We start from the raw sequence: 13962 nt of genomic DNA, 5'->3' as shown, positions 1-13962 counted from the left end.
GCATCATTGAAGGATTTAACCCTGAAGACTTTTCCTGGTGGCCATCTGTTCGGGTAGGCAAATATCTGAGCTGCAACTGTTCTCTTGTAAGGACCCTTTCCTCCGCTTTTCAGAGGATGGGATTTCTTTGCGTACGGTTCCTTCCTTTTTGCCGAAGGTAATGTCCTCCTTTCATCTTAATCAGGTTGTCGAGCTTCCGGCCTTTCTGAACTAAACAGCCGATACTCCGATGGCTAGGGAGCTTCACTTGTTGGATGTGCATCAAATTCTTTTGAGCTGTCTCAAGGTGGCAAATGCCTTTTGGAGATTTGATCATGTTTGTCCTGTTCATTGGGGCAAAGAAGGGAAATAAGGCTTCCAAGGGCACTATTGCATGATGGTTAAAAGAGAGAATTGCTTCGGCTTACATCTATAGGGGCTGGTTGGTGCTGGAGGGGTTACGAACGCATTCCATTAGGGTGCAGGCGACCTCGTGGGCAGTGTATCAACTGCTTTCTCCACAGGAGATTTGTCGTGTGGCGACATGGTCTTCTCTTCACACTTTTACCAAACATTACCGCTTAGATGTGCGGGCTCCAAAAGAGGTGACGATTGGGGAGAGTGTATTTCAAGTTCCCATCCAGATAAGAGCGGCTTGGGTACATCCCACTTGTCTAGACTGATCCAGGGTACGAACAGGAAAGTAAAATTTGTTCTTACCTGCTAATTTTCGTTCCTGAAGTACCATGGATCAGTCCAGAGACCTGCCTCCATCTGTCGAAAAGACTTTCTCGCTTCTGGATATGGCTGACCATATCTCTATTCGCCCAAGGTTTATTGGGGTCTGTTAAGGTAGACATCTTGGTGTAGGTCCAGGTCAATACTGAGGGACTGCAGGTGGCACTCTTGGTTATGTAGCAGTGCCTTAAAGATTTGTTCTCTGCCTCCATCTGCTGGTAGGTATGCATAAACCCACTTGCCTGGACTGATCCATGGTACTTCAGGAACGAAAATTAGCAGGTAAGAACCAATTTTCCTTTAATTGTTGGTTTTAAGATGGTTTTCTTTTCTTTAGTATTACAGATGCATTTTACTGATCCCAGATATTTATAACAGGCAACATGTGAAAGAATTGGTGAATATGATCTTAATGAAGATGGGCTTTTCAGGTAAAATGAGACATGCTATGCCTTTTCTGTGTATGCTAGAATAGGCTGCCTGCTTTCCAAGTGTGGACATTGATCATCTGTTCAGCCCTGGTCATAGTTTTTTCATTACTTCCTCCTTACTTCTTTTCATCTTCCCTACTTTTTCTCTGACTAAGAAAAGAAACGCAACAAAGACAGGTGTTCTAAGCATTGTCCCATCAACATAAAAATCAGAGATAGCTTTTAGTAAAGAGATTTTCAACTTTGGTCCTCTAACACTGCAAACACTACTGTTTTTCTGAAAAACTGAGCTGTCTGCTAATTAGTTTTGTTCTTATACCATGAGAATATTTTTCTTTTTTGTAAATAATTTTTATTCATGTATTACAAATAAAATACAATACATAACACAGGGTTACAAATGTTTGTTCCACATCAAGGAAAAAGAAAACATGATGATATCTCAAATAAAAAGAAGAGGAAACTAATAATGCCCCAGATCTTCACTTTACAACATGACTTTTAATTTTAAACCATGTTTCTCCCCCCCCCCCCCCCCCCCCCCCCCCCCCCCCCGTCAGGGAAATTTGAACTAAAAGTCACCATCATATACAAGAGAGTCACGCAAACCCAGCATTATAAGTCGCATGTACCAAACAGGCTAATCATGGTCCCAAAGATCAATTCAGGAGAACCTCCACTACATAAGCTGGGAATAAGCTCCCCAAAGAGAGCAGAATTAATACAGAGACCTTGGCTTGCTAAGATTTTGCCACTTCCAGTAGTTCCGCCATGATTCTTCAAACCTATATAACTTATCCTTTTTAATGGCTGTCAATTTTTCCATATAATAAATCCAATGTAGACGGCGTAATACACTATCAAAGGAGGGGGACACTGCATTCCTCCATTCCCAGGCCGTTATACAGGCACCGCCTGTATAACGGCCTTTAAAAATAGATATTGCGGTTTGGAGATATCAGTGGGGAAATTTAAGAGGACCAGTTTAGGCGTCAGTGAAAGAGATACGCTTAAAAGAATTTGCACCCACCCTTCAACCTTCTGCCAGAGAGGTTGTATATCTGGACAGGACCACCACATATGGACATAGTCTCCTTTCTGCCCATAGTTCCTCCAGCATAAGTCGCTAGTACTTTGGAACATTTTTTGCATCTTTACTAGTGTAATATACCATCGAAATAGGAGCTCTTAGCTATTTTCTAATAGAGAGGCCGAGATAGAGCTGTGACTAGTCTGCTGGAAACACATGTCCCAATCCTCTGGAGTGAATCCCAACGCCAAGTCTTTTTCCCACGCAATCATAAACTTAGCAGTATAGTCCCTCACTGCGTTTAAGATAACATACAATTTTGAGATAACTCGTTTCACTAGATGAGCAGTCTCACATAACCCCTCAAACAATGATTTTCCTTTGGATAGATCATCCCGAACAGTTTTAGTAACCAAAAAGTGCCTCAGTCGAAGGTATGCAAAATAATCCGAGGATGTCAGGTGATAGATAGTCTTGAGCTCGTCAAAAGGTAGTATAGATTGTCCCCTCCACACCTGCCCCAAAGTCAGTATCCCTTTCTCTGCCCAGTGATAGAATAATTTACCCTCCTTCTGATAGTAGTGGAAAAGGTATATCGCCGTTTGCCTACAATACAAGGTCTCCACACAAAGCGACAATGTACACGCCGTACATGGAGAAACCACCGCTATCTGATCTAGCATTTTACCAGTTACCTAGAATCTATCCTTCAGATTCTTGTCTCCTGTCATTCCCTCCTCTATGGTCACCCATTGTTTGCAGTGTGTCGTGTTGTGAAACTCGACGACGGCCTTCAACTGGGCAGCTACAAAATATTTAAGGAAGTTGTGTACCCCCAAACCTCCATTGGCTTTTGACTGGTAGAATACTGATCTGGCAATATGCGGAGGTCTACGTTTCCAGATATATAAAAAAAGCTTTCCTTTGCAAGATCCTAAGATAGCTCAACGGTACCTGGCAGGGAAGGGTTTGAAATATCCAATTTTCAACAAAAGGGACAGCTTAACAGCAGCTATTCTGCCCAACCAAGAAACAGTTAACCGTTCCCATATTCCTATATCTTTCTCCAGTTTTTTAAACAAGGCAGGGTAATTTAACTGAAATAACTCAGTATACTCCGATCCAATCATGATCTCTAGATATTTTAGGGCTTTCCGAGCCATTGAAACGGAAAGAGTCCCTTGAGCCGAGACAGGAGGTCAACAGGCAGGAGCTCAGATTTCTCAACATTAATTTTAAAACTGGAAACCTTCCCATAAGCTGTTATGTCTTTCACAACAGAAGTAAGAGATTTCTCAGGGTTGGTAAGCATAAATAGTATATCATCAGTGTATAGGGAAATTTTATATTACGCCCCACCAATATGAATACCATGAACATCCCTATTTTGCTGGATCTTCACAGTCAGAAGCTCCACACACACAGCAAACAAAAGAGGGGATAAAGGGCACCCCTGCCTTGTTCCACGCTGGACCGGAAAGTCTCGAATATCCTCTTGTTTATTTTGATACATGTTGAGGGAGCCGCATAAAGTGCTCGTACCCAATTAAGAAAATGAGCATCAATTCCCATTTCGGCCATAACTCAAAAGAGAAAGGGCCAGTATACCCGGTCGAATGCTTTCTCAGCGTCGACCCCAAATAAAACAGATGGGCGTTTAGTCCTCTTGGCTACATGTATAAGACTAATAATCTTCCTAACATTATCTCCTGCAGTGCGCCCAGGCATAAATCCTCCTTTGTCAGCGTGTATCAAAAATGTAATGACCAGATTCAATCTCTTCGCCAAAACCCTAGCTAACAATTTCAAATCCACATTAATAAGAGAGATCGGCCTAATGAGCTACTGAGAGAAGTATCCTTCCCAGGTTTAGGAATGATAGTAATTCCTGCTGTTTTGGAGGAAGGGAGCAGCATACCGTCAGACCTGAGATAATTAAACATTTCAGCCAGAGGGGTCACTAGCAAGTCCTTAAACTTCTTATTGAAAAGGGGTGTGTAGCCGCCCAGCACGGGTGTCTTCCTGGGTTTAAGTTCTGCAATAGCCTCTAACACCTCAGCAGTTATAATTGGATCCCCTAAGCAACCTGCTAGGTCAGCATCCAGACGGGGGAACTGAATTTCTGCTAAAAAAAATCTTCACTGTCATGATCAACAATGGTAGGGTCTCTAGCATACAGTTCAGCATAAAATTGATTAAATCTGTCTCTAATATGCTCTTCCTCCTGAAGCATATGACCCCCAGCGTCTCTAATCTGCACAATTTGTGCCTGGGAAATTTTGGACTTTAGAGCCTGTGCCAGTAGTTTGCTTGCTTTGTTACCATATTCATAATGGGTCTGTTTCGCAAGGTCCATTTTATATGCTATTTCTTCCATTTCTAATGCCTGTATATATTAATCTCCGGCTAACCTAGCTAGCCCTCCAAGTTTAAACCTCCTTGTTATATGTAACTTTCGCCTCTTGTTAAATGGTTGATTAGTTATACCCCTTGTTACATGTAAACCGATCTGATATGAATTTTTTCCATGAAGGTCGGTATATAAAAATGTTAAATAAATAAATAAACAAGTAGGTTCTAGCGGTAATACGTCCATAAGTAAGTTAAAATCGCCAATGATAATGGTCGATTTATTGTGGCTGAGATTTGAAGCAAAAAATTCTATTAGTGGGGAGATGTTATGGTCTGAAAGACCTGGTGGACAGTATAATAAACAAATCTGTAGATCAACAGAGTCAAATAAGGCAACTTCGTATTGCTGAACTAGATTGTGTAAAAGAATTTTCATCATTTTTTCATTTAATAATAATTAACAACACCCCCCCCCCCCAGTCAAATTGCTCTTGGTATGGAAAAAGTATCATATTGGACATTATCTATTTGATCAATAATCACATTGTCAGTATTTTTTAGCCAAGTTTCCATAATAGCCATGAAATCAGGCTTGACCCCATGTAGTAAATCAGAAATTAAGATAGATTTTTTTTGTCAGTGATTGAGCATTGATTAACAGAAATCAAAGAAATAGGCAGTTAGTGAAGAAGTCCTTGATGGGAATAGTTATGACATGGCATTGAATTGATGATCTTACTTTATATCCTGATGGAGTTACCTTCATCTTGTCAGGAACGCTGGAGTTGTTTGAGCCTAGGTAGATACAGACTGGGATTGGAAAAGAATTATTAGTAGTAATCATGGTAAAGCAGATTAAAGTAATTATTATGAAGTACAGTTGCTAGTTATTAGACAGGTCAGCAAGAAAGGGGCGAGCGACGCCTGGCACGCAGCCCCATGGGCCCAAAGCCGCGCTTATGACACCCTCGGTGCCCTGGTTTACAGTAATGGAGAGTCATTTTCAGTTCAGAGCTCTTCAATTCAGACTGGTCACTGCACTGCAAACCTTTCCCTAGGTAATGGTAGTAGTGGAGACCTTTTTCTGCAGAGAGGGTATTCCAGTACACCTTTATCTGAACGACTGGCTTATGAGAGCCAAACTGTAACAAGGAAATCAATCAGCAAACATCAGAGTAGTCTAGGTTTTGCAATTGCTTGGTTGTATGGTGAATTTCTCAAAAAGCAGATTGAATCCCACTCAAGCCTTGGAGTATCTGGGAGCAAGATTTGGCACTGCTGTGGGAAAAGCGTTCTTAATACAGGAAAGAATCTTCAAGATACAATTCCAGTTGAGATGATTGTTGTCCGCAAGCTCCTCTTGGGTGTGGGAGTATCTTCAGGTCTTGGGGTCCATGGTGGCAACCCTAGAAGTGGTCCCCTGGGAAAAAGCACATATGCAATCTCTTCAGAATTCCCTTCTATCGAGGTGGTCTTGGGTATCTCAGAATTTTAAGGTGTGCTTACCCATTCCACACCCTGTTATAGAGCCTACCCCAGCTCTGTATTAATCTTAGCGAGCTGGTCAGAAAGAATCTGTGGTGGTGGCTCAACAAGAACAACCTAAGTAAAAGGATGAATCTAGAGATCCCAGTATGGAAAGTAGGCTGACAATGGATGTCAGCCTAAGAGGTGGGAGGGGCTCACTGTTGCAGCCAGGTGACACAAGTCCTATAGTCAAAACAAGAAGTGAGTTGGTCCATCATAAGTTTGGCGTCTGAGTCATTTGACTAGCTTTTCTGGCCTTCCTCCCACTGATTTGAGGAGCAGCAATCTGACTTATCCGATAATGCAATAGCAATGGCATATGTGAATAGATGAGAGAGCACTAAAAGAGTCTGCTGCACAAGTTCATATACTGCGAGTGATATCAAGGAAATCTTGGAGTTCTCGGTCTGTGTCTGCTAGCAAGGAGGCATAACCCACTTGTCCAGACTGGTATAGGAAAGGAAATTATCAGGTAAGATTAAATTTCTCCTTATGCACATAAATCTGCTTTGAAAATGGATGCAACGTCTGCATGTATTTGCCATATAATTTGACAGTCTCTTATAAAATTACCCCCTAAATCAGATGAATATTCAATGTGGATATCCTAAAAAACAGATTTTTGTCCCTTGTTGAGAATGCCCTACATTACACATTGGGTGAGGCAGTGTGATTGATTCAGTAACACACTTAGAGGTCAGAAATTTGTAATTACATACAGAAAATGCAATTTTCAAAAGCCAGGGTAAATTGCTGTTTACTTGGACAAATAAACTGCCTGACAATTTCCTACCCTTTCCCTGGGTAAAAGTGCACATGGTGATTCACAACTTGCTTGCTTTTATGCCTGGGAAAAGTAGGTGGGATTAGATTAGGGAAAGAAGTAATGTGTGTAGTTCTGCATTTTCAAAACTATACATATTGTCAGGGAAAAGGAATTCACAGAAAAAAGGAAGTACAAATCTCTTTGGGTACTTCCCTGAGCATTTTTTAATGGGGACCTACAATGCATACTTTCCCTTTGAGAACAGGTTCAAAGTCCATAGAGGAAGAGTACCCACAGACTTTGCAACAATTTGCATGGTTTTGAAAATTGCCCTTGGAATAACATGTGAGAGTGCGTTTTGAGATCTTATTGGAGTGGTGTTTGATTAGGTTTAGTAGTAGGAATATTCATGAAGTATGTTGAGAGGAGGCCTTGGACAGGCTTTCAATGTAGTTGAAAGGAAGTGTGAAGACCCCAGCCTAAAATAGATAACCAAAGGAGAAGCAAACGTGAGATTGGCACAAGAGGGTCTTGAGTTATATGGGGAAAAAGGGTAACATTTTGGATTGCACATAATTGTAGGATGAGGAAGTACAAAATAATTTGTTATGTCATGATAGGAAAGAGTATTGAGTTGTAATTGCTTCCATTAGTCTGAATTTTCTGGCTTTGTCCAATTGATAGGACTATATTGTTATGCTCACATGGTTTTTAAATTAAATGTCTTATGTGTTATAGTATAGGGCTTTCCAAACCTGACTTGGTGACCCCACAGCCAGTTGGGTTTTCAGGTTGTCCAAAGTGATTATGCACGAGATAAATTTGCATACATTGGAAACCCAGTATATGCAAACTTGTTTCATGCATATTCATTATGGATATCCTGAAAACCCAACTGATTGTGTGCCTCCGGGAGAGGGTTGGGAAAAACTGACCTAGAGGCCAGACTTGCATATAGATTTTAAAAGGGCTGAGCGTGCACAAAGATACACGCTGTTTTATAAAGTATATGAGTAGGTTTTAAAATAGTCTTCATGTGTGTGTATGTCTGCAGCCTTTACGCGCATATCTTATGAGAGAGAGAGTTGAAAAGGAGTTAATTTGTACAGTGCAGCTAGCAGAGAATTTTCATCGCTTTATAAGGTCTAAAATGCTTTAATGATGTCAATTTTACAATGGATACCTCCTGAATGTTTCTGTAACACCTCCCTCCAAACCCCAACCCATTTCCCAAAAACTCTCCCCAAATCAAAATGGCCCCCCTTACAATGATGCATATATTGAGTGTCAGGCTGAGCCCTATGAAGAGGCGCACGCTCTCTCTCTCTTGACTCCTACGCCTGCTGAGGAGCTAAAGCAAAGTTATGCTGGTAACATACGCGCACTGGATGAGAAAAATTAGGCGTTACGCACATCAGTGCTGGCCCCGGCACTGGAACACTCATGCCCTGCCCCTTTTCTGCCTACTTTTTCTGGCTATTTAAAATTTGCATAGCTCTCCTGTGTGGCCCACTTACGCAAGTATGTGGCCATTTTTGTGCGAGCAAGGCTTTATTTTATTTTGAGTGTTCTATATACTGTCATTCCACGTAAGAATCACTAGTTCACAACTACCTCTACCTCTTAGGTTGCATGTTAGCTGAGTTCAATAGAAAGCTGCAGTCTGTGGTCCCTGGCCAAGAATTGTCAATGCAATAACTTGATTCAGTTACGAGATGATATAAAAAGTGGGGAATGAAGGTTCATGGCAATGTAATCTAATAGAGACCGATTTCAGTTGAGCTGGAAGCCCAAAGTAGTCAGAGGAAGATGTTGAACCAAAAAAAAAAAAATCCCCAGACCATAATGTAACCATTAAAAATATCTGCAGGTACATTCTTATGCAGTACTTTTCTGTTAACCATAGGAAATTATTTCTGTAGCAAGGTTATATTGTATGTAGTACTCTGATTTACTTTGTGTCTTCACTGAAAATTCTTGCTTCTTTCTAAAAACCCAAGCAAAGTAATCTATAAGCTAGCTGCTGATTTTCTACAGAAATAACATTTTAATAAACTAAATGACAACTCCAATAATTTTTAACCTAACACCTTTTATTGTACAGCTTCTTCATGTGTTCAGCTGTCAAAATTTGAGCCATAGTGGATAATACATCGAAATCATCTGCCCAATGTGCTGTGGCGATCAAAAAAGCAAACAGAATGTTAGGAATTATTAAGAAGGGAATGGAAAATAAAATGGAGGATGTCATAATGCCTCTATCTCTCCATGGTGAGACCGCACCTTGAATACTGTGTGCAGTTCTGGTTGCTGCACCTCAAAAAAGATATAGCTGTACTGGAGAAAGTGCAGAGAAAGGTCACAAAAATGATGTGGGGCATGGAACCTAAAGAAGCTAGGGCTGTTCAGTTTGGAGAAGAGATAACTGAGGAGGGATTTGACAGAAGTCTACAAAATCATGAAAGGACTTGAACAAGTTAATGTAAATTGGTTATTTACTCTCTCAAATAATAGAAGAACCAGGGAGCACTCCATGAAGTTAGCAAGTAGCTCATTTAAAACAAAATCAAAGAAAATTCTTTTTCACTCAGTGCATTGTTAAGCTCTGGAATTCATTGCCAGAGGATATGGTTGCAGCAGTTAGTGTAACTGGGTTTAAAAAAGGTTTGGATAAGTTCCTAGAGGATAAATCCATAAACCGCTATGATGATAATTAATAAGCAATAGTAGCTTGTGATTTATCTAATGTTTGGGTGACTTGGATTGGAAACAGGATACTGGGCTTGATGGACCCTTGGTCTGACCGTGTTTGGCATGTCTTATGTTCTTATATGTTTCTTACATTTAGGTATCGTGGTGCATCAGGAGTCTGTCTGTGCTACTTTTGGAAGTGGTTTAAGCAGTGCCTGCGTAGTAGATGTAGGCGATCAGAAGACCAGTGTGTGCTGTGTGGAAGATGGAGTCTCACATCGGAATAGCCGGTGACAGATTTTTTTCTCTGTTAAAAAATAAAAATGTTTGCCCAAAAAACACAGTTTCAAAAGCATTCCAGGCTTTCTCTTCAAGTTGGTAGTTAGAAAACAGCATAAATACAGCAATAGTGAAAGTTATAAAAATATCCATTAACTGAAATTCTGCTTTTGCCTCCTGTCTGACCATTTTCTTTGTAAAATCAGTATGAAGAATGCCAGTTATGTTGTCCTTTACGCTCCAGTTTTCTCCCACCCATCACTATCTCCACCTTCTAGCGCCTCCATCCCATTTTTGAACAGTCGTAAGGTTCTAGTCTTGAATCATGGCCTTTAAGAGTTATTTATTGACCTGAAAGCAGGAGTTTGTAGGTGATTCCTGTGTGTTTTATTTTTCACTTGTCACTGGAAAATGTTGCCACCACAATGAAGGTGGAGCCATTCTGTTTCAGTTGCTGTCATATATATACTGGCAAAATCTTGTCAACCATTAATTTCTCTTAGAAAACTGTGTCACTTTTATTTTGAAATATAGTGTTTACCATTTATTTTGTGGGAAATGATCATCTTTTCTGCAGAACTATTTTGCTTACCACTGTGTATTTACTGCACATTAGATACAATACGACTCTGTGCCTGCTTTGGAAAATGCCAAAATAAATAGAGCACTAGAATGCTCCAGGTTTCTAATTAGGTTACCGTATTCATTTCCTCATCTCATTAGTTTTATGCCCCATCATTGGCTGACTAAGAGCTTTGTCTCATACTAGGCAGGAAGCAGATAAATTAACTTCAGATGTTTTTTTCTGTGATTCACAGGCTATGTCTGGCATATGGGGGTTCAGATGTTACCCGATGTTTCTACTGGCTTATGCAGCGAGCTGGGTTTCCTTACAGAGATTGCCAGCTCTCTAATAGACTGGATTGCCTTCTTCTCCAGCACCTCAAAGAGACATTTGCTCATCTAGATCAGGTGCTCCAAAAAATGAAATACCTTGGGGGTTATTAACCGTGATCTGGATTTAAAGCTACAATGTCTCACTTTGTGTACATTAATTAACAAGACAAGTGACTTACCAGTGCTGTTCATACTTATTAGATCCCAAAAGAAAATATATATATGCAGACTTTTGGTTTCTGCTCCAGCTAAAGTCTAGTTTGTTTCCTGTCTGTTCTGGTGTCTGAAATCCAGGCAATTATTTATTTGTATTTCTATCCCACCTTTCCAATATGTTTAAGGTAGCTAACAACCAAAATAAATATAGCTGAAAAAGTAGTCAACACAACCCTACAATAAATGATACAAACAAAATAAAAACAGAGATAATCTCGTAAAATCTCTATTAATAAACCTAACTAAGATGGCACAGGGTCGGTAGTCTTGGGCTGTAGAAGGGAGGGAGGCTGCCAGGAATGCATCCTGCTGGTAGAAGAGGGTATTGAAGGGGGGGGAGCTCAGATACATTTAATATAGCCATCAAGAAAAGGTATGGAAAAATGTAGGAGGCTTGAAAATATGATTAGTACTAATATGGCCCAGTTTTGTAAAGGTACAGGCTACTGCATCCCTCAGTATTTCTCTGTCTCCAGCAGATGGTAGAGGTGCAAACCTGCATGTCTAGTAAAAGAAAAAAAAAGAGAGGTGAGAAGAGAGAGTTCCCTGAGGTGCTAGATTCCTTTATGGGCTATCCCTCAGAATGAGCCAGGAGAGCGGGGAGTTGCTGATCCCTGTGCTGCTTTAGCCACACCATCCAGGGTCAGGAAAGCCAGGGTCCTGGTTTCCTCCTTTCTCTGAAGGCTCATTCCCCGAGGATCCAGTCTATAGCCTCCAACAGGGAAGTATTTCATTTTCTTTGGCTTAGCTTTATAAAAAAAAAAAAAAGAAGCAAGTGTTTGTGATCAGGGATGTGGCTGGGTGTGGAGAATCAGGCCGCTATGCTGGGATAAGAAGCTCTGCTGTGCAGGACTGCATTTTGCTGAGATTCCCAGTGGGAACTCGATCTGCCACGTTTTAAAATTGATGCTGTGGCAGGAGGCAGACCGTGCCATTTGTTTCTCCCCCTCCCCCCCCCCCCCCCCCCATGGCGCTGACGTCGGAGTGCAAAAACCTGCAGGGCCTGCAGCAGTGATTGATCACGGCTTAACTATGCCACGTGTTGTGCAGATTATGCTGTGGGGGGGAGGGGCCCTTGGCAGGGCAGTCTGTGGACCAGAGAACTACCCAATCCCAGGGGCCTGTAAAGGGAGGTCTCTGGAGGAGATTTTGCGGCTAGGATTAGGAAAGCTGCGCAGAGCATGATGCAGGGTCCTGTTTGAGAGGCCCAGGACTTCCCTCCCCTTCTGTTTCCACCTATATAGGAGGAGGCTCTGAATTTGGCTGGCATTGAGGATAGTGCAGGAGAGGAATTCTCCACTGAGTTTATTTTACTTATGCACAAGTCCTTTTTAGCCAGAAAGTGTGAAGAGAATAAATGGCCTCTGTACCATAAACCAGAGTCCAAGGGAACCTTCTCCGTCGATGGTGGTTCAGTCGCCCAGATGGGACCGTAAAATCAGATGAGTCAGATGACCAGCTGGACGAGGATCTGGCAGACCCGGACCCTGTTACTAACAAGGGGGATGAGTTGTCTGACCGCAAGCTGGGACAAATCGAGAAATTTGTCTGAGTCGGAGGACATCCCAGCTGTGGAGGGGGACGACCCTCGGGTGGTAGGTCTTTTCCGTAAAGAAAAGTTGAAGCCTCTATTTCTTCAAATCCTGAAGGAGCTGGGAGTGAAGGTGCTACAGGAGGATTCAGATAATGGAGTGGATCCCGTTCTGGACTTTCTTTGGGGTTCTCCTACGGGATTCCCTTTACCTAAGAAGGTTAAGAAATTGGTGGACCGGGAGTGGAGTGACCCAGAAACGGAGCTAAAGGTGACTAGGGCAATGGTGAGATTATATCCCATATATGAGGATATCTTACAGCTTTTGGAGTTACCTGAGGTGGATTCCTCGGTTTAGGCAGTCACCAAGAAGACCACCATCCCAGTAGAGGGATCAGCCACGCTTAAGGATGTCCAAGATCGAAAGCTGGAAATCCAGTTGAAAGGTGTTTTTGAGGTCTCTGCTTTAAACTTACGTGCAGCCATCTGTTGTAACCTGATGCAGAGGGCCTGTTTGCTATGGGTTCAAAAGACCCAGGCAAGAGCAGGAAGCATTGAGGAGGACTCTCAAATGGTGGCTCAGTTAGAGACTGGAATTGCTTATGTGGCAGATGCCTTACAAGATTTGATGAGGACTTCAGCCAGGAGTATGGTGTCTATGGTGGCAGCTCGGCGCCTTCTGTGATTATGCAATTGGTCGACAGATATGTGGTCCAAGTCTCAACTGTGTAATCTTCCTTTTAAAGAAAAACTGCTTTTTGATGAAAATCTGGCTCAGTTAATGAAGCAGTTGGGAGAGTCGAAAGGAAATAGACTGCCTGAAGATTAGAAGAGCAGTAGGAAGTCCTTTCCAGCTCGTTCACGTTTTCGGGATGTGAAGTGTATTCATCCCAACAAAGGTTCTTCGTCCTTGCAGAAACCAAGTTCTGGGAAGCAGCAATCCTTTTGAGGGTCCCAAAGGATTGGCCAGAGAGGGAGCTGGTTAGGGGGCCACAGGAAGTAAGACCTCACACTAAAGCCAGGCTGGTCCACTCTCTCAAAGAGTTGGTTGGAGGACGGCTGACTCTGTTTTACGGAGAGTGAACCAAGATTACTTCCAGAACTCCCTGATCCGAAGTAATAAGAGACGGATATGCTTTAGAATTTTCTCGCCCAGTATATATATTTACTTTGACCCAGCTGATCTAAAGACCTTTTTAGAGGCTAAAGTCTTAATTGGAAATAAGGATGGCTAGTGTTGCCAGATAAGAAAAATAAGGTGAGATACTATGTCTTCTGTTTAAATTGTTTAAGAATATTGCTTTAAATTGCTCAAATTAAGATCTTGGTTTCTTCCAATTTCAGAGTATTAGGATATCTAATAGGAAGGATAGAACTAAGAGTGGTAGAATTATATTTCTTGTACTGATTTACTTTGTTGAGAAGTAAATTGTGATGACAATTTATTTCTATCTTTTTAGCAATATGTTGCTTACTACTGTTTGTTGTATTAGATATCCAAATTTCTTTTTGGCGTTTGTATATG

General features: G+C 41.5%; 1 protein-coding gene across 2 annotated transcripts in view; it reads left to right on the top strand.

Annotated features, from left to right (window-relative positions):
* ACTR8 (actin related protein 8) overlaps positions 1-13962 on the top strand; it is a 69904-nt gene that overhangs the window by 25436 nt on the left and 30506 nt on the right. For both annotated transcript variants that reach the window (XM_029600898.1, XM_029600897.1), the window contains 3 exons: positions 1055-1148; positions 9672-9804; positions 10612-10765. In XM_029600898.1, coding sequence (XP_029456758.1) covers positions 1055-1148; positions 9672-9804; positions 10612-10765 — 381 coding nt within the window. The remainder of the gene's footprint in view (positions 1-1054; positions 1149-9671; positions 9805-10611; positions 10766-13962) is intronic.

The sequence above is a fragment of the Rhinatrema bivittatum genome, chromosome 4 (genome assembly GCF_901001135.1).
Source record: "Rhinatrema bivittatum chromosome 4, aRhiBiv1.1, whole genome shotgun sequence".
NCBI classification, from domain to species: Eukaryota; Metazoa; Chordata; class Amphibia; order Gymnophiona; family Rhinatrematidae; genus Rhinatrema; species Rhinatrema bivittatum.
The sequence above is the reverse complement of the archived record's forward strand: the minus strand, read 5'-3'. Positions and strand labels throughout refer to the sequence as shown.